This window comes from Danio aesculapii, unplaced genomic scaffold, assembly GCF_903798145.1.
Source record: "Danio aesculapii unplaced genomic scaffold, fDanAes4.1, whole genome shotgun sequence".
NCBI classification, from domain to species: domain Eukaryota; kingdom Metazoa; phylum Chordata; class Actinopteri; order Cypriniformes; family Danionidae; genus Danio; species Danio aesculapii.
Window position 1 is genome coordinate 12,363 of NW_026613757.1, and position 18,650 is coordinate 31,012.

At 37.0% G+C, this 18,650-nt stretch overlaps 1 protein-coding gene across 2 annotated transcripts; it reads right to left on the reverse strand.

Moving 5' to 3' along the window:
• Positions 1–1,371: 1,371 nt before the first annotated feature.
• si:ch211-71n6.4 (para-nitrobenzyl esterase) lies at positions 1,372–17,447 on the reverse strand. Of its 2 annotated transcripts, none has more exons than XM_056452657.1 (9): positions 17,364–17,447; positions 13,306–14,009; positions 12,231–12,338; positions 10,433–10,629; positions 9,990–10,189; positions 7,717–7,775; positions 7,449–7,616; positions 4,892–5,113; positions 1,372–1,957 (listed from the first exon to the last, which is right to left on the reverse strand). In XM_056452657.1, exons 2-9 carry the CDS (start codon positions 13,997–13,999, stop codon positions 1,815–1,817), a joined length of 1,791 nt encoding a protein of 596 aa, XP_056308632.1. In that variant the 5' UTR covers positions 14,000–14,009; positions 17,364–17,447; the 3' UTR covers positions 1,372–1,814. The 2 variants fall into 2 exon arrangements, with proteins under 2 accessions (XP_056308632.1, XP_056308633.1); XM_056452658.1 differs by lacking the exon at positions 17,364–17,447 and adding an exon at positions 17,175–17,258.
• Positions 17,448–18,650: the final 1,203 nt, after the last annotated feature.

The window sequence follows — 18,650 nt, forward strand, 5'->3', positions numbered from 1 at the left end:
GTATTTACCCCAATACAAAGCACCAAATCTCCATGAGTGTCTATGAGAAGAAATTAAAGGGACAGTTCGCCCAAAAATGAACATTTCCTGTTAAATTACTAACAAACAATTGATCTGTGACTTTTTTGGTCTTCAGTAGAACATTAAAGAAAGATTTAGAGCTGAATTCGCGATCCTTGATTATTACATATAATGGCAGTGAATGGTTACAGGTTTTTAGATTCAAAATAAATGCATACAACTGAGTCCAAATCAATAGCCAAGGCTCCTGATGACACACTGAAGTCTTATAAAATTAAACGATCAGTGTGTAAGAAACTAAACATTATGATATTATTAGCTTTAATCTACAGCCTGGTCCAGTGTTTCCCAAGCCTGTTCCTGTAGGCACACCAACAGTACATATTTTGAATGTCGAGTCTAAACCATCAGCCACCGCTCCTGATGACACACTAAGGCCTTGTGAAGCAAAACGATCAGTCCGTGTAAGAAACTGAACACTATAATATTATTAGCTTGAATCCACAGCCTAATTCAGTGTTTCCCAACCCTGTTCCTAGAGGCACACCAACAGTACATATTTTGGATGTCGAGTCTAAACCATTAGCCACCGCTCCTGAAGACAAACCGAGGTCTTGTGAAGCAAAACTATCAGTCTGTGTAGGAAATTAAACATTACTTATGATGTTATTCGTTTTAATCTACAGCCTGGTCCAGTGTTTCCCAAGCCTGTTCCTGTAGGCACACCAACAGTACATATTTTGGATGTTTCCCTTATCCGCCCCATTAACTTCACTACTACTAGGCACTGGCCTAGTCAAACAGATATCGGCACATGCATGAATGTAGTCTGATTGTAGTCCTGTCACTTTTGTTGACAAAATCATGATGGCACACTTGGACGGGAGGTCAGAACACGGGAGGACACGGTTTGTTAATAGATATTGGTGATTGCTTCACCATCCCTCTCATGTGTTTATTTTAAATCTAAAAAACCTGTAACCATTCACTGCCATTATATGGGTCACCAAGGAACCATGAATATGGAAGGCCATTGGGGCCAAAACATGCAGAACTAACATGTTTACATCTTAACACGCAATTTACATGTTAACACATAAAAAAAAACTGGTCTCATTTCTTTAAGCACTATCATTTAAAGTACACATGAAATCAAAACTAACATTGATTTTGTTAGCTTAGCTAGTTTTGTGGTGAACAATTCATCTGTGAATGTTATTGAGAAAAACTAATTGTAATCTAAAATTTCAATCTGACAATGCAACTCCTGATTGTTTTCAGTTAAATTCTCAGATTACCTCTGTCTGAGGTAAACTGACAGTTGGAGGGGCGTGGTTAAGTATGTTAGCCACGCCCCTCCAACTGTCAGTTTTGACAACAAACAGAAATGGTGAGGAGGACTCTGTTAGGTTGTAATAACTCTCCCCAAACCCTTTTCTCTGTCTTTCTGAATGAAATATACTGCATCCAATTAGCTTGCAGAAAAAAAAACAAAAACACCACGCCCACCATTTCTCTAGGAACTGCGTCACAATATGAAACAAAAACGGTTGCAGCTTCCGCTTTATGCAGACTTTAATGTTCTACTGATGAAAAAGTCTTGGATGACCTGTGGTGTGATTTAACAGGAATATTTCATTTTTGCGTGAACTATTGCCTTTAAGATAAACATGATTTTCCTTTCCTATGGAATTAGGTGCAAACAACTGCACGCCAAATACCCTCCAGTGCTATGATTAGTGTAAATGCTGTATAATCACACTATAAAGCGCAGTCAGTGATGGTGAAGAGGCTCAGTTGACCCAGGCATACGAGTAGAAGCCGTTCTCCTCCCACAGCTCACATCTCTCGCTGGAGTAGCTCTTTACGAAAGAAACGTTCTTGTCCAGCAGGGCGACGCGTGCGGGAAACGCCGGCCATTCCTCGGGCATCCGACCTGCGAGGTTATGAAGACACTGGTAATGTTATGGATAGGATTTGATCACATTGACAGAACATTGTTTTTGTTTTAAAAGTTCTGGTAATAGTATAGGGAGTAACACTCATGTGCTTATTAGATTGCATATTACTTGTTTATTAGTACTTATAAAGAACATTTGGGTAACACTTTATTTTAAGGTGCCCTTGTTACATTTCACGCGTTTACCATAGTAATTACAATGAATTATGCATAATTATATCCAAATAACATTCTAACTGTAGCCATTTAGAAAGCTTATATAATTTATATTACTCAGTAGTTAAATGAATAGTTAAAATAACTCAAAGTAACCAAACATATTAATGAGTCTACGTATTTTAATAATAGACCATACCTAAACTTAACCACTAAATAAATACCTTACTGACTATTAATAAGCAGTTTACTTGGGCGATAGTCGTAGTGAATGGTTAATACACATTTCCCATACTATTATTATATTATATTATTATTATATTATTATATTCCATATTACTATTATTAATTTTAAACTAGCTTACATTCAAAAGGTCCAATTTTTTTTAAATAAAGCTAAAGCATTTAGCTAAAATCCTTGTAATACAATAATAAACATTACCATTACAAAACAAAACAAATTATTATTGATTTTATATGAAGTTTAAAATGTAAAATAGCAATTTAGTGAGTTTTAATACATATTTAAATACATATTTAAAAAAATGCAATTTAGTGAAAACCATGATGGCTGTAATGTAATCTTCATAAATTATTTAAATATGCAGCTGTTTAAGAACATTTCTTTATAATATCAGTTATATTTTTGTCAAAGCTGATATATTTTGTTCAGCATTTGGTTTTCTATTACTTTTGCTAAAGCTAAGGCATTTATACAGCGGATAAAGTAAGTATTGAACACGTCACCATTTTTCTCAGAAAACATATTTCTAAAAGAGGTGTTGTCTTGAAATGTTCACCAGATGTTGGTAACAACCAAAGAAATCCATATATGCAAAGAAAACAAATCGAATCAGTTTGCAAATGAAGTTAAGTAATAAAATGAAATGACACAGGAAAAACACATGAAGAAAGGGAGTTGTAGAAAGGCATGGAAAGCCCAGACAGCAGCTGAAATCTCTCAGTAGTTCTTCAGCAACCCTCTGCCCTTCGTCATTGCAAATGAATATAAGCTGCTTCAGTCTAACATCTACATTAGCAGGATGATGATGATGAAACCAGGGTGGACATTTCAGCAAGACAATGATCACAAATGCTTTCAGAGAAAGAAAATCAAGCTGTAGATTGGCCTAGCCAAGATTGGCCTGATTCAAATCCAATAGAGAATCCAAATTTAAAATCAGATCAACAGCTCCTTTATAAATATTATTCCCATGAAAAAAACATGTTCAATACTTATTTTTCCCACTATAAAGTAAAAATATATATATAATACCAAAAAGGGGTTCTTTGAAAATATGGCATTAGACTAATTGGGATTTCTCATAGTATTTACATGTTGTTTTTTGCAGCTTTGATTAATTCTATTGTTCTCATTTATAAGTTGCTTTGGATAAATGATTAAAAGTAAACGTCAATGGATTCTTGACAAAATATTCTTTCAAAAAATAATAATAATTACACCCCTCTGTTACATATTTGTGCTCTGTTTGTGTTTTCTCTCTCTGCTCTCCCATTTCTGCTTTCATTATTCACAGGTTCCGTTCATTGGTCTATTCAGCTGTCAGTCATTTCTCCCCCGGTTATGTCATTCTTACGTCACATCCAATAAGCAAAGACCACCCATCATAAAAGCGCGCGCCAGACCACTCACCAGCCCTCTCTTTTCCCTTTCTTATCTTGTTTTCTTGTTGCGTTGCGAAAAAACCCGTCTAACTGTGTATTTTGTTGTTGCCCGTTTCTGTGTGCACGTTATCTGTCCGTTATTTGTAGATCACTCCATTTCTCTGTTTAACGTTGTTTACGAGGCTTGGACGAAGCGGACAGGTAAGAAGGTCACGTGACATACATTTTGCAATACTTAGGACTACTCTTCTGTATAGTACATTAGGTTAGGGGCGAGCACCACCCCTTGTACTTTTGGATAGATAGATGGAGTAGACAGTCAGGACTCGGAAGACTCTTCGCGTGCTAATTATTTAGTTTCACATAGTTAGTTAGCTAGATGCTTTTGGGAAGTTAGATTTAGTTTGGGTTTTGTTCTTTTCGTTCCTTTAGCGCCGCCCACGTCCCTTCTGCCAGCTCTCCTGTCTTTGTATTTGTTTCAGTGTTGTAAATATTGTAAATAGTATATTTTGCCTTACTTTATTTTGGATTTATTTGTTGTTTTTCTTCGTTCACTTTGGGAAATATAAATAAAATCACAATTTTGGTATTATTTTGGTTGTCTTTAGCACTTATTCACTGTGTGTATAAATATATTTTAATTACAAATGAATGTCAAACCCCACCATCCCCTGGACTAACATCAGGGGTTGTAACACCCTCAAACTCTACAACAATAGTCAAAACAGGCCACACATTATAATGTTTCATAAGGTAATGCTAGTTAATGTATTTAGTAACATGAATTAAGAACGAACAACTCTTGTACAGCATTTATTACTCATAGTTCAACATTTACTAATGCACTATTAAAATGTATAGTTGTGCTCACTAACATTTAGTTAATGCACTGTGAGTTAACAAAACAAACAATAAACAACTTCATTATCATTAACTAACATTAACAAAGATGAATAAATACTGTAATAAATGTTTTGTTCATTGATTGTTCATGTTAATAGCTACATTAACTAAAGTGAAGCGCATTTCCTCATAACATTTTATCCCAAAAATGAGAGACAAGCATCTCAATGGATTTGCTAATATACTTTGATGCTATTAGTTTGGGAAGTCTCAAGTTCAGCTTACCCTCTTTGGCAAAATGCACAAAATACTTGGTGATCATCTCCTGGAAGGTGATATCAGCAGGTGACAGAGTCCCTAGCGCCATTTCGAGACCCCTGAAGAAGGCCAGGCTGTCTAGCAGATGAAAGGCGAAGCGACTGGGAAAGGGAAGCCAGCTGGAGGCTTCGGCTTGTTTTGATGGAGTGTAAGTCACCAGATAACGGTAAACTGGGCTCTTTAAAGCTTCTGGAACACATGCGAAAACATCCAAAAGTCACATTTTAATGAACACTCCACCCCCCCCCCCCCCCCCCACCCCCCCCGGAAAGTTAAACAGTTGAGCTTTAACTGTTTTTTAATCAATTCAGTTGATCTTTCTAGTTTGGCACCTTTAGCTTAGCATAGATCATTGAATCGGATTAGACCATTAGCATCTCGCTCAGAAATGTCTGAAGAGTTTATGGTTTTCCTATTTAAAGCTTGACTCTTCTGTAGTTACACCGTGTACTAAGACCAATGAAAAATTAAAAGTTGCTATTTTCCAGGCCAATATGGCTAGGAACTATACTCTTATTCTGGTGTAATAATCAGGAGACTATACTGCTATGTAACCGAGAAGACATTTGAGAGAGAAGATTCAGAACTATTTTCAATCATAGTGTAACATCATTGCCTCTGTTGAATTGTATAGTTCATAGCCATAAAGGTTAGGTTAGTATGGTTACGGTTAGTTACATATAATTATGCATAATTCATTGTTATTACTATAGTAAGTGAATGGAATGTGTAACAGTGCTGTAAAAATACTCAAAAAAAGTCTGTCAATGTTTTCAAACAATTATACACTCACCGGCCACTTTATTAGGTCCAACTGCTCGATAACGTAAAATTTTCTAATCAGCCATTCGCATGGCAATAACTCAATGCATTCAAGCATGTAGACATGGTCAAGACGATCTGCTGCAGTTCAAACCGAGCATCAGAATGAGGAAGAAAGGGGATTTAAATGACTTTGAACGTGGCATGGCTGTTGGTCTGAGTATTTCAGAAACTGCTGATCTACTGGGATTTTCACACACAGCCATCTCTAAGGTTTACAGAGAATGGTCCGAAAAAAAGAAAATATCCAGTGAGCGGCAGTTCTGTAAGCGCAAATGCCTTGTTGAGGACAGACTGGTTTGAGCTGATAGACAACAGTAACTCAAATAACTGCTCGTTACAACCGAGGTATGCAGAACAGCATCTCTGAATGCACAACACGTCCAACCTTAAGGCGGATGGGCTAAAGCAGCAGAAGACCACACCTCGTGACACTCCTAAGCTACTCCTGACAGCTAAGAACAGGAAACTGAGACTACAATTCGCACAGGCTCACCAAAATTAGACAATAGAAAATTGGAAAAACCTCTCGATTTCTCCATGGTAAATTCAGAATTTGCCGTCAACAACATGAAAGCATGGATCCATCCTGCCTTGTATCAACGGTTCAGGCTGGTGGTGTTGGTGTAATGGTGTGGGGGATATTTTCTTGGCATACTTTGTGCCCATTCGTACCAACTGATTATTGTGTCAACCTACAGCACTGCCTACTTGAGTATTGCTGCTGACCATGTCCATCCCTTTATGAGCACAGTGTACCCATCTTCTGATGGCTACTTCCAGGATAATGCACCGTGTCATAAAGCCTCTCAGACTGGTTTCTTTAACATGATAATGAGTTCACTGTACTGAAATGGCCTCCACAATCACCAGATCTCAATCCAATAGAGCACCTTTGGGATGTGATGGAATGGGAGAGTCACATCATGGATGTGCAGCCCACAAATCTGCAGCAACTGTGTGATGCTATCATGTCAATATGAACCTCAGAGGAAAATCTCAGAGGACTTTTTCCAGTATTTTGATGAATCTATGTCACGAAGCATTAAGGAACTTTTCATGGCAAAAGGGGGGGTCCAACCCGGTACTAGTAAGGTGTACCTAATAAAGAGGGCCGGTGAGTGTATATATGATTTACCCAAGTCCTCATAAATGCAAGAATGTAAAATCAAATAAAATAAATCATGTTTGTTCTATAGAAAGGCAACTCTCATCCTTTTAATGTACAAAGTGTGTTGTATACTGTAAACTCTACAGTACTTTTTTGGTCACATCCAAAACGCATGTTTATTTCCCTCATTTAACATAAAAAAGCTTTCAAGATTGATGTTTTTCTGATCCCACAACTCTGTGGTTAGTAGTTTGGAAAATATAAACAGATGTTTCAATATAATGTCACCATACACTTTCTATGTGAATTTATGTTTTGAGATTTTAGTGCAAATGTCACATCCATAACGCTGGTATTGCTCATATTTCACAACAAAAAGTTAACTGTTCCTTTAAAGGATAATGTACAGTCAGTCTTAAAGGGTCTTGCATCATCCTGGGGAAGTTTATTCTGCAATTATGACTGCTCACTGTACATTATCCTGCTTACACAGCCACTTATCATGAAATATTTACTGCAGCTCACAAATGATCAAATATTTAGAGTGCTGAGAAAGCTTCCTGAATTGTGAAGTGAAAAATGGATCTGAACCTGCAGCTCTTTTAGCAAGGTCATTTCTGGGGCAGGAGGCCTTCATGTCGGAGACCATGGTGGTGAAGAGCCTTTCTGGACAGCGGTCAGAGGTCGGACACGGAACTGAGCTATTGTACAGCTTCAGAGCCTGACTGGTCACGTTCTCTCCGAAAGGGCTCAGTTTATCTGAGGGAATGATTGACAGGTATGTGGTGAGGAAACACATTCACTTACTGTATATATATATATATATATAGAAATCTATGTGTCTTATGTGTTGACATACTTGTAACAATCCATTGATAATCCCCCCAAGTCCATGTGGAGATGTTTCCATATGGAGGGCTAGAGGAAAACACACAGATGAAGTCAAAATTTTTTTTTTCAAATATTAAGTGCTGTAAACACATCTTTTAATATAATAATTTGAATAACTAATTTCCCTAAGTGCAATTTAAAGACGTAACTAGGGTAATTAGGGTAAGTAGGCAAGTTATTGGACTTTATTTAACATGCATCCATCTCTCTATCTATCCTTCTATTTATCCATTCATTCATCTCCGTCCATCCATCCCTCTGCCCATATCTCTATTCCCCCCATCATCCATCTATCTATCTCTGTCTTACCATCCATCTGTGCCTCCAACTCACTTTCCATCTATCCATTAATCCTTCCACCTCTCTTTCTCCCCATCCATTCATCCTTCTTCATCTATCCATCCATCCAAGCATCCACATAAACATCCATCCATCATCTTTCCATCCATCCACCTATCCACATAAACATCCATCCATCCATCCATCCATCCACATAAACATACATTCATACATCCCATACATTTTACTTTCCATCTATCCATCAATCCTTCCACCTCTCTTTCTCCCCATCCATTCATCCTTCTTCATCCATCCATTCATCCATCCACATAAACATCTATCCATCAATCCATCCATCCACATAAACATCCATTCATTATTTCACCCATCCATCCATCCATCCATCCATCATTCCATCCATCCACATAAACATCCATCAATCATTTCACCCATCCATCCATCCATCCATCCATCCATCCACATAACCATCTATCCATCCATCATTCCATCCATTCACATAAACATCCATCCATTATCTATCCATCCATCCACCTATTCACATAAACATTCATCCATCCATCATTCCATACATCCATCCACATAAACATACATTCATACATCCCATACATTTCACTTTCCATTAACCCATCAATCCTTCTACCTCTCTTTCTCCCCATCCGTTCATCCATCCAAATAAACATCAATCCATTATTTAATCCATTTATCCCTCATTTCATCCATCCATCATTCCATCCATCCACATAAACATCCATCAATCCATTATTACATCCATCCACATAAACATACATCTATCCATCCATCAATCCACATGAACATCTATCCATCTATCATTCCATCAATCCATATAAATATCCATCCATCCATCCATCCATCCATCCATCCACACAAACATCCATCCATCCATATAAACATCTATCCATCCATCCATCCATCCATCAATCCACATAAACATCCATCCATCCATCTATCTATCCATCCACATAAACTTCCATCCATCCATACATCCACATAAATATCCATCCCCCATCCAACATTCCTTACATCCACATAAATATCCATCCCTCCACCCATCCACATAAACATCCATCAATTCACATGAATATCCATCCATCCACATAAATATTCATCCATCCACATAAACATCCATCCATCCATCCATCCATCATTCCATCAATCCACATAAATATCCATCCATCCATCCATCCATATAAACATCTATCCATTCATCCATCCATATAAACATCCGTCCATCCGTCCATCCACATAAACTTCCATCCATCCATACATCCACATAAATATCCATCCCCCATCCAACATTCCTTACATCCACATAAATATCCATCCCTCCACCCATCCACATAAACATCCATCAATTCACATAAATATCCATCCATCCACATAAATATTCATCCATCCACATAAATATTCATCCATCCACATAAATATTCATCCATCCACATAAACATCCATCCATCCACATAAAGATCCATTCATCCATCCACACAAACATCCATCCATCCACATAAACATCCATCCATCCGTCCACATAAACATCTATCCATCCATCCATCCATCCATCCACATAAACATCCGTCCATCGATCCATATAAACATCCATCCATCCATACATACACACAAAATATCCATCCCTCCATCCATCTACATAAACATCCATCCATCTACATAAACATCCACCCATACATCCATCCATTCACATAAACATCCATTCATCCACCCATCCACATAAACATTCATCCATCTATTTACGGAATTCAAATTCAAATCCTTTCATTCAACTTCATTAAAAAATACAATTCTCCGTCCTGTCAGCCACATTATTTCCGAATCATCAATTTCAAGACATTCTCACATCATTTCTGTATGGCACACTACTTTCCTATTTACATTTTACAACTGATAAATGGAACGTTTTCAGATTACCCAAAATCAGTCTCCTGTTCAGTTGTTCCGACCACAAACGGGACGTCATTAAAGGCGCCGTGCTTCTCCCAGGACTCAAACGGAGGCGCTTCCAGAACATGACCGTCAATTACTGCCACTGGGCCAACAAAAGCACCTTTGACTGGAAGATCGACCAAGTCATCGGCCGCCCATGACGGGTACTGCTGCCACGGGATTGCCTGAGTCAGATACAAATCACAGACATTAAGTCAAGCACAGACCCATTTCTGATGTATGACTACCATTTAGAGAAATTAAACTCCATCTTCAGATTGGGATTCATTGAGCGTTTGGTGAGAACTGGCTTGCGGTCGAGGTTTGATGATTTATTAAAGAGTGTTTACAGATGAAAAGGCTAACAGGTTGAGGCTGTTGTTAGTCAGGCTGTGGAAGGTTACGAGCTCAGCCATAAATTTCCTCACCTGAAGGACTTGAGTGATGTTTAGTTTTCTCAGGCAGATGGCGTCCTTGCAGCCGGTTCTCCTCAGGAATTCTAAGTTGTCTTTTTCTGCTGACTCCAGAGAAGCATTATACACGTACGAGCCACTCATGTCAATCGCACCATGAAAAAGTCCTTTGGCTAGTGGAGACATCATCAAGGTCCAAACCGAAGTTCCTCCTTGAGATCACACAGCAAGAGAAATACTTAAAGGGATAGTTCACTCAGAACTGAGTCATCTTTTCGTCAACATTCACTTGTCACTACTTTCGTCTGTTGAACACAAAAGAAGCTATTTTGAAAAATGTGGGAAACTGGTAACCATTGACTTCTATAATATTTGATTTTCAATCTTCAGAGCGGTATGGCTACAGGTATAAACCACTTTTCAAAAATCTTTTGAGCTCAACAGTAAATGGAATCCTACTGTATAAAGGTATGGAACCATCTGAGCATGAGTAAATAAAATTTTTTGGTAGAACTATGACTTTAACGCCCGATTCACATGGGGCGTCAGTGTCAAAGCTTCCCATTCACTTTGAATTGGTGACATCAAGTGTCGCAGAACTGAATTGTGGCTCCGTCGGCGTCGCTTCAGCTGCGTTGCTTCCTGCAGAAGTTGGGAATTTCTCAGCTTTTCAAGTGCCAATGAAAGCGTCAGCCAATCAGATCACTTTATGCAAATACACTAGCTCAGAGAGTAGCCAGCTGCGGTCTAATTTCATTGGGTGACATTGCTTTGAAGATTTCGCCAACTCCAACTTCAGACACGCCCTCCGCCAAGTGTTGACACATGTGAATTGGGCATAATACACATCTATAAAGCTAACCATTGTGAAAAAGAATTTTACATTAGCGTTTACCTAATAATTGTAATAATGGGTGAAAAATGATCTGTACTGTAAACTTTTTCTTTTCATTAAATGTTTTGGTCACAGTTTATTTTAAGGTACAATTCGTGCAACACTGTAAAACAAATCTGTTAATTAACAGTTTCCATATTTTGTGATTCATAAGTGTTTGCTGTTTATTTATAGTTTTATGGGATGTTGATCTCTGCTCTGTTGACTTTAGATGTTGAAAACTCAACTCTGCAGTTTTTATTGACATTTTTGTAATTTGAAATAATGTATAGTGAATAATATAATGTAAAATGTATAAGGAATATTATAGATAGAAATAAGTCTGTAAAATAACAGAAAATGCACAGACAGTTTATTACACAGATTATGTACCATAATATACAACATCAACCCAGACAGTATATCACTTTAAACTATTAGAAATGTTTATAAAAGTCACTTTTACCAACTTTTCAAGGTTAAAAGTTGTCAGAAGAAAGATCAACATCCCATAATACAATTCAGAAGCATAAATAAATGAGGAAATTGAAATTAAAAAATTTAATAAAAACATAAATCACAAAATACTGCTAATTTACAGTTTTTACAGTGTGTTAACAAACTATTAATATTAACTGGGTATTGGTTATTATTAGGGATGCAGAATAAGATCATGCAGAATATGTACTCTATAAAAACAAATAAACAGCTAATATCTAAATAATAGGCAAGTAATACGCCACTAATAGTTAGTAGTTGGAATTAGTATTAAAGTGTTACCAAAAGGAAAATTCAATAATTATAAGATCATACTCTCAAAAAAGTATATCAACATGTATAAGGAATTATTATATTTTAAGGTTTCTTTGGCATACATATGTTTAAAAAGTCTTCACTATTGCAATGACATTTCAGGTATCCAAATAAGTTTTGTTGTACCTGAACTTTGACCAAATATGGTCACCCTCCCTGCATCGCCGCCGAAGTGATGGATATTTCGCTGGACCCACTGAAGCGCTTGGATCTGATCCATGAAGCCGTAATTCCCTTTGACAGAAAACAGAAACACACCAGTAAGTGAAGTACCGCTCAGAACATCCTTGTCTGGAAAAAAACTGCAAGATGATGTCTCATGAATTTCAGTATAAAACAGCTGGGCTCCTGAAGAAATCCATTCACTTTCTGCATAAGGAAATGGATTTTTAATGACAAGCTTTAAATGTCCAACTGGGTAGGTAATCGATGATATAAAGTTTTGCTAAAGCTTGCAACGTTTTAATGTTTAATTAAATTTGGATTTAACAGTTGAATTCATAGTGGAAAAACTGCTTTATCCATGACTCTGTAGAGAATGAATGGTAAAATACTTTCAGAATAAAAAAAGTAGACGTGCAAGTAAATCACTCCCCTGGCCTCAAAAGTTGCACTAGCAACTGTCCTTAGAGGCTTCGATCTTTATTGTGTTTGTTAGCATGATTGCCTACCATGCCCTTAATATTGTCATGGAGTGGTGAGAAAACCAGAGGGGTTATACTGGTTCCATGCTCTGTATGGGAGTGGATTCTTGGGGTGTGGCTTTAACAGAGGCCAGAACATCCCCTTGTCAAGACTGAGGCTAGCCTACACTAGCGTATTTTAGTTTTAAATGTTTTACTCACTCTCACTTACTATCCTTCAACTTAGTCCTTAATTCATCAGGGGCTTTCAAAGTGGAATGAACCACCAATTACCCTAACTCCGGCATATGTTTTATGCAGCGGATACCCTTCCACCCGCAACCCAGTACTGGAAAACAGTATGGATCAAGGATTACCACCCCAAATTGAATGTTACTATACTGCACTGAACTGAAACAATCATAAGATTCATAAATAGTGGCTGAAACTAGAAAACACTGGTTCAACTCCTGCTTGGCAAGTTGAACCAGAAAGAGGGGTTACAATAAGGGCACTAATGGACTCTGTGACAAGACGGACAGCTGTCCTAAGTGAACTGTACAGGTATGCGGTCTTACCTGAGGAGTTGGTTGGAGAACCTTCCCTAAACATCTTCAAGGCCATAAAGCCAAATGCATTTAGCCTGTAATTCAGACTGACGTAAACCATCTGCGTACGTTCCGCCAGCTCTTCAGTGGGGGAGTAGCCTTTCTCCTGGCCACTCAGCATGTGGAGGTATCCTCCGTGGATCCAAACCATGACAGGCAGAGGTTTAGCGGGATGTAGACTCGGTGTCCAAACACTCAAATGCAGACAGTCCTCCTCTCCCATGACCTTCCCGTCACTTCGTAGGGGTTGCACCTGTGCGCAGATGCTGCGGAAATGAGTAGCATCATACTTGCCCTTCCAACACTTTCCCGCATCCACTAAATTCTCCGGGGGTCTCCAACGACGTTCACCCACTGGTTCTACAGCATATGGAATGCCTTTGAAAGAGTATGCCCCATCTTTCCACTGCCCATGCAGCCAACCGCACTCCGTCTGCACCTCTGCCACCCTTGGAGGTGAAGTCTTGGCAACATAAGCCAGGTATCCCGCAAGAGTGAGGAGAGCGATCACACCGCAGCCGATGAGGAACATGCACCTGCGGGACAACACCAGGAATGGACTCACGTAGTGCCGACGGACATACTGTATCTGTTCCTCTTCCTCATCCTGCACCAGATATCGATACTCCGTCCCTTCAGGGACCTCATATACATCCTCATTCATTTTAGATTTTCTGTGTGGAAAAGAGAGACAGATAGAAAGAGAAAGACAATGACTACAACTTTAGGAAATCAATTAGCATTTCTGATATTTTGTGCCTTAATTTTTACGTCAACATTCAACAATTAAACATACAAAGATAGCAGTTTCTTATTATTAACTACTGGTGGAATATTTCTTGCCTTTACATACAAATATATATTCTGCATGATCATATTCTACGTCCCTAATTCTTCCTAATACACTACCTGACAAAAGTCTTGTCGCCTATCCAAGTTTTACGAACAACAAATAATAACTTGACTTCTAGTTGATCATTTGCTATCAGAAGTGGCTTATAGGAAAGGCAAAGGCCTCTAGATTACACTTATTTTACCAAAATAAGATATGATTATGCCTTGATTTTTAATGATTTCATTAGGACAGTGAGGTCTGACTTTGCTTAGCAAAAGTCCTGTTACTTAACAAATATAATGTACAAGAAAAGAAAAAGAATGAATATTGTGTATGACTCCCATGAGCTTGGAGGACTGCATCCATACATCTCTGCAATGACTCAAATAACTTATATCTGGAATGGCAAAGAAAATGTTCTTGCAGGACTCCCAGAGTTCATCAAGATTCTTTGGATTCATCTTCAAAGCCTCCTCCATCTTACCCCAGACATGCTCAATAATGTTAATCTCTGGTGACAGGGCTGGCCAACGCTGGAGCACCTTGACCTTCTTTGCTTTCAGGAACTTTGATGTGGAGGCTGAAGGATGACAAGGAGCGCTATCCTGCTGAAGAATTTGCCCTCTCCTGTGGTTTGTAATGTAATGGGCGGCACAAATGTCTTGATACCTCAAGCTGTTGATGCTGCCATCAGCTTTGCAGATCTTTTGCACGCCCCCATACTGAATGTAACCCCAAACCATGACTTGTCCTTCACCAAACTTGACTGATTTCTGTGAGAATCTTGGGTCCATGGGGGTTCCAATAGGTCTTCTTCAGTATTTGTGATGATTGGGATGCAGTTCAACAGATGATTTATCTGAAAAATCTACCTTCTGTCACTTTTCCAAATGATCAACTAGAAGTCAAGTTATTATTTGTTGCTCTTATAACTGGGATCGACAACAAGACTTTTATCATGTAGTGTAAATAAACCCAACTACTACCTTATAACAGTTTTTTACAGACGCTAGGATACATTTCTCAATACTTAAGTCACTTTTGCAAAATCCTTCACATAGTGAGCACAACAGAAGTCTATGTGGGCTAAACTGAGGATCAATTATCATTGTTTTGGCACAAAATGCATTCAATGACTACCATCTCTCAATTTCATGAATTCTTTTCTCACTCTGACACCACAAACTCTAAAAATCTTTGTACGTACAGGACATTTTGCACGTGCTTACATACTGTTTTCAAAACTGTTAAACTTATGTTCAAACCAATAACATAATGCAAAACTGAATAAGAGCAAAATTCAACAGCAATATTTTAGTGAAACATATTTCACATCTAAAAATGCAGTTTAACCAGCCAGATTAGCATTACTGTTGTATCTGTATCAGTGGATGGGGTATATACAAATTCTTGTATTTTGGAATTACTTAAAAAAATTAAGAAATAAATAAACGACAAAATATTGATGAGTTCTGCATCATGTCTGATTCATTCCAGTAAAATATATTGCAGTTATAAACAATATATATATTGCAATGATAAGATGTGACCTTGTTTTACACAAGAAAACACTGTAATGCTACATGTTGTTAGTGTTTTTAAGGTCATTGTTTTGTGGGTGACAAAGTGTGTTTGTCGGCTGTCAACCTTTGCTAGTGATCTGGAAGAAAGAGTTTATTTGAGACCTGAATAAAGTGTTTTGGTAGTTGTAGTGCATATTTTGAATGTGAAATATACTCAAAGTCGGTTAGGAGAATTGTGTGAAGAGTTTTGCAAAAGTAACCTAAGTATTGAGAAATGCGTCCTAGCGTCTGTAAAAAAACGGTAACTATTAATCAGCAGCCAGTTAGGAGCTTATTAAGCTAAAAGTCACAGTTAACGGTTTAGTAATAGAGTGAATTATACGTTAAAATAAAGTTAAATTCAATTCATGCTTGTTTATTTAGCACATTTGCAATGTAGATTGTGTCAAAGCAGCTTAACATAGAGGTTCTTGTAAATTGAAAATGTGTCAGTGTGACTGAAGCATGACTGAATATTTATTTTCTTGAACTTTTAATTATTATAAAAGTTTAAAGCAAAAAAAATATGTAATCGTGAGAATATTTAATCATGGTCACTCATTTACCACATAAAGTTTGCACAAACTGTCATTTATATGTACTGACAATAATCATTTATGTAATAATAATAAAAATAAATGCTACATAAATGCATCTCTTTATACTCCCAACATGTTTTAGTGTTTATGTTAAACATTTATTTTTTGTAGTTAATAAAATAATACACGTATACAGCTAATACAAACACTAATCATATTGTTAGTACATTTTGTTAATTTTTGTGCACAATTTGACTATAACAATGACACAAACAAAAGTAACTGCTTGTATAAACATGCAGATTTTCTGTGCAGCCTGTATCTATAATACTTTCTGTCTTAACACGCAGTAACACAACTTGATGATCATGTGTTTTAATGCACTAAGCACTCGTAATCAAGATAGTGATGTACATTAGGGTGGAAGATATTCTGAATACCTAGCAATAATACAGCATACATATGAAACATATCGTATTGTATCGTTGATGGGGTTATATAAAAAGCCATAGCTAAAGACTTCACACACAGTTGCAGCTGTGTTTTGTTTGTTTGTGTGTGTGTGTGTGCCTCAGCATGAAGTGTGTTATGTCATGACAAATGCAGGATGAAGCGAATAATCAGCGGAAACCGCAAAATGACCCACCATGAAGCCACACTTTCCCATTTTATGCGAGTTTCATTTCACTATGAGACAAAAGTTTAAACATGAAAGCAATAATAAACGTAGCACGCAAAAAGAGGCTAAATGAGAAACTATGTTGTTAAAAGTAGTTTGTTGAAGAACTGATTTTAAGCACAGATTTACACTTGAGGAACCCTTTTAGTACACCAAACATATGAAAATGTACTCGTCATATAGTTTAAATGTGTAATAAATGGTAATATAAGTGGTAAATCTACCTGAAAAAGTTGTTTCAACGTCCATACAGTTACATGGAACAGCGCAACGACGACGCAAGTACTTCAAGAGACATTTGAACTATTATTCATATATTATACATACATGTAATCGTATATTTCTACTTATAAGCTTTAGTTTAATGGTTAGAGTATAAAAAAGATTACAAAATGACGCTTGTATATACTTACTATGACATTAGAGCCCGTGCAGGCACGTACTGGTTTTTTGGGATACACACGCGTTCACGTACAGACAAAACAACCATTACGTACATTACGTATCTTCGTCTCCGCCCATCAACTGTAGTTTTACATGGCAGCTGTACCAAACGTGTTGTAAAGTTAGCCTATGCTACATACACAGCCAGTTAAAAACAAAAGCAAGGATTATTTACACATTATATACAAGAGCTTTCCTTTCAACATAATGTTACATTGAATATGTATGTTAATAGTTTAAAATAAGTCCTGTCTGTTTATATTTCAGTGCAGTATTCATTATCATTCAACAACAAACGAACTCATTTTCATATTAGCCTATATACAGGATACTTGTTTTTCAAATGTATTTGAATTATAACTATAGTATTTTTGAAATAAAAGCTAATAACATTTATTTAATAAAGTAAACAAATAGGCCGAAATGACTAATGAACCACTTAGACGTTGCAATTGGATATATGAGTTTTATTCAAGATACTGAAAATGATTACAGTTTTTCTGAGTGGCTTTGGTGCATTTCTCACAACACTATTTACATTTGCACAACAGTTAATACGTTTCTCAAAACAATTAGTCATTTGTGCTCATAATAGTAGCAGTTTCTCATTCCTTCCAATAAATTGTAAATGCTTTTGGACATGCACCAACTGCTTTCATACAACTATCTGCTGCTTTATAACATTATCATTTGCTTATGTCATGTCAGTCAAAATTAACTAAACTTGTGAACGCTGAATAGTCATTCCATATAAAACTAATAGTCCTCATTTCATTACTTGAGTCATTACATACAGAAATGTTGTATTATATATATATGTCCTGAAAGTGTCTTCTAAATTGAACAATTTCATGAATGATTTACAGATTTTGTTCAGTTCCAATATGTACTGCAATGTTGTTTACAGTTGTGCTCAGCTCTACCCAAAGGAGGTTACAGTAATGTTTGTTGTAAATAAGGGTGTGTTTATTCTTTTGCACAATGCTGTAAATAACTTAGAATTGCAAAGAGCATTTGCAGTAAAATGTGAAACATACATATTCTTGTACTCATATACCTCACTAAATGCAGTGATGTCGAACTTTACTGTAGTTTTTAAATAGCTGTGCAAATAGTATATAGTGCTGTCTTGAGCATTTTCAGGAAGTGTCACCAAAATCTGACCTTTTTGCATTCTAAAAAATGTACAGAGTAAAGTGTCATAATGAAAACATGACAAAGCCGTTTGACTATCTTGTTCATAAACAATGGTGTCA

Coding starts and splice junctions, on each gene's coding strand:
- si:ch211-71n6.4 (XM_056452657.1), bottom strand. CDS start 13,999: ATGAATGAGGATGTATATGAGGTCCCTGAAGGGACGGAGTATCGATAT. Junction 10,630..12,230: donor CATATTTGGTCAAAGTTCAG/GTACAACAAAAC, acceptor TGTGATCTCAAG/GAGGAACTTCGGTTTGGACC. Junction 5,114..7,448: donor CCTTGCTAAAAGAGCTGCAG/GTTCAGATCCAT, acceptor CATGTGTTCCAG/AAGCTTTAAAGAGCCCAGTT.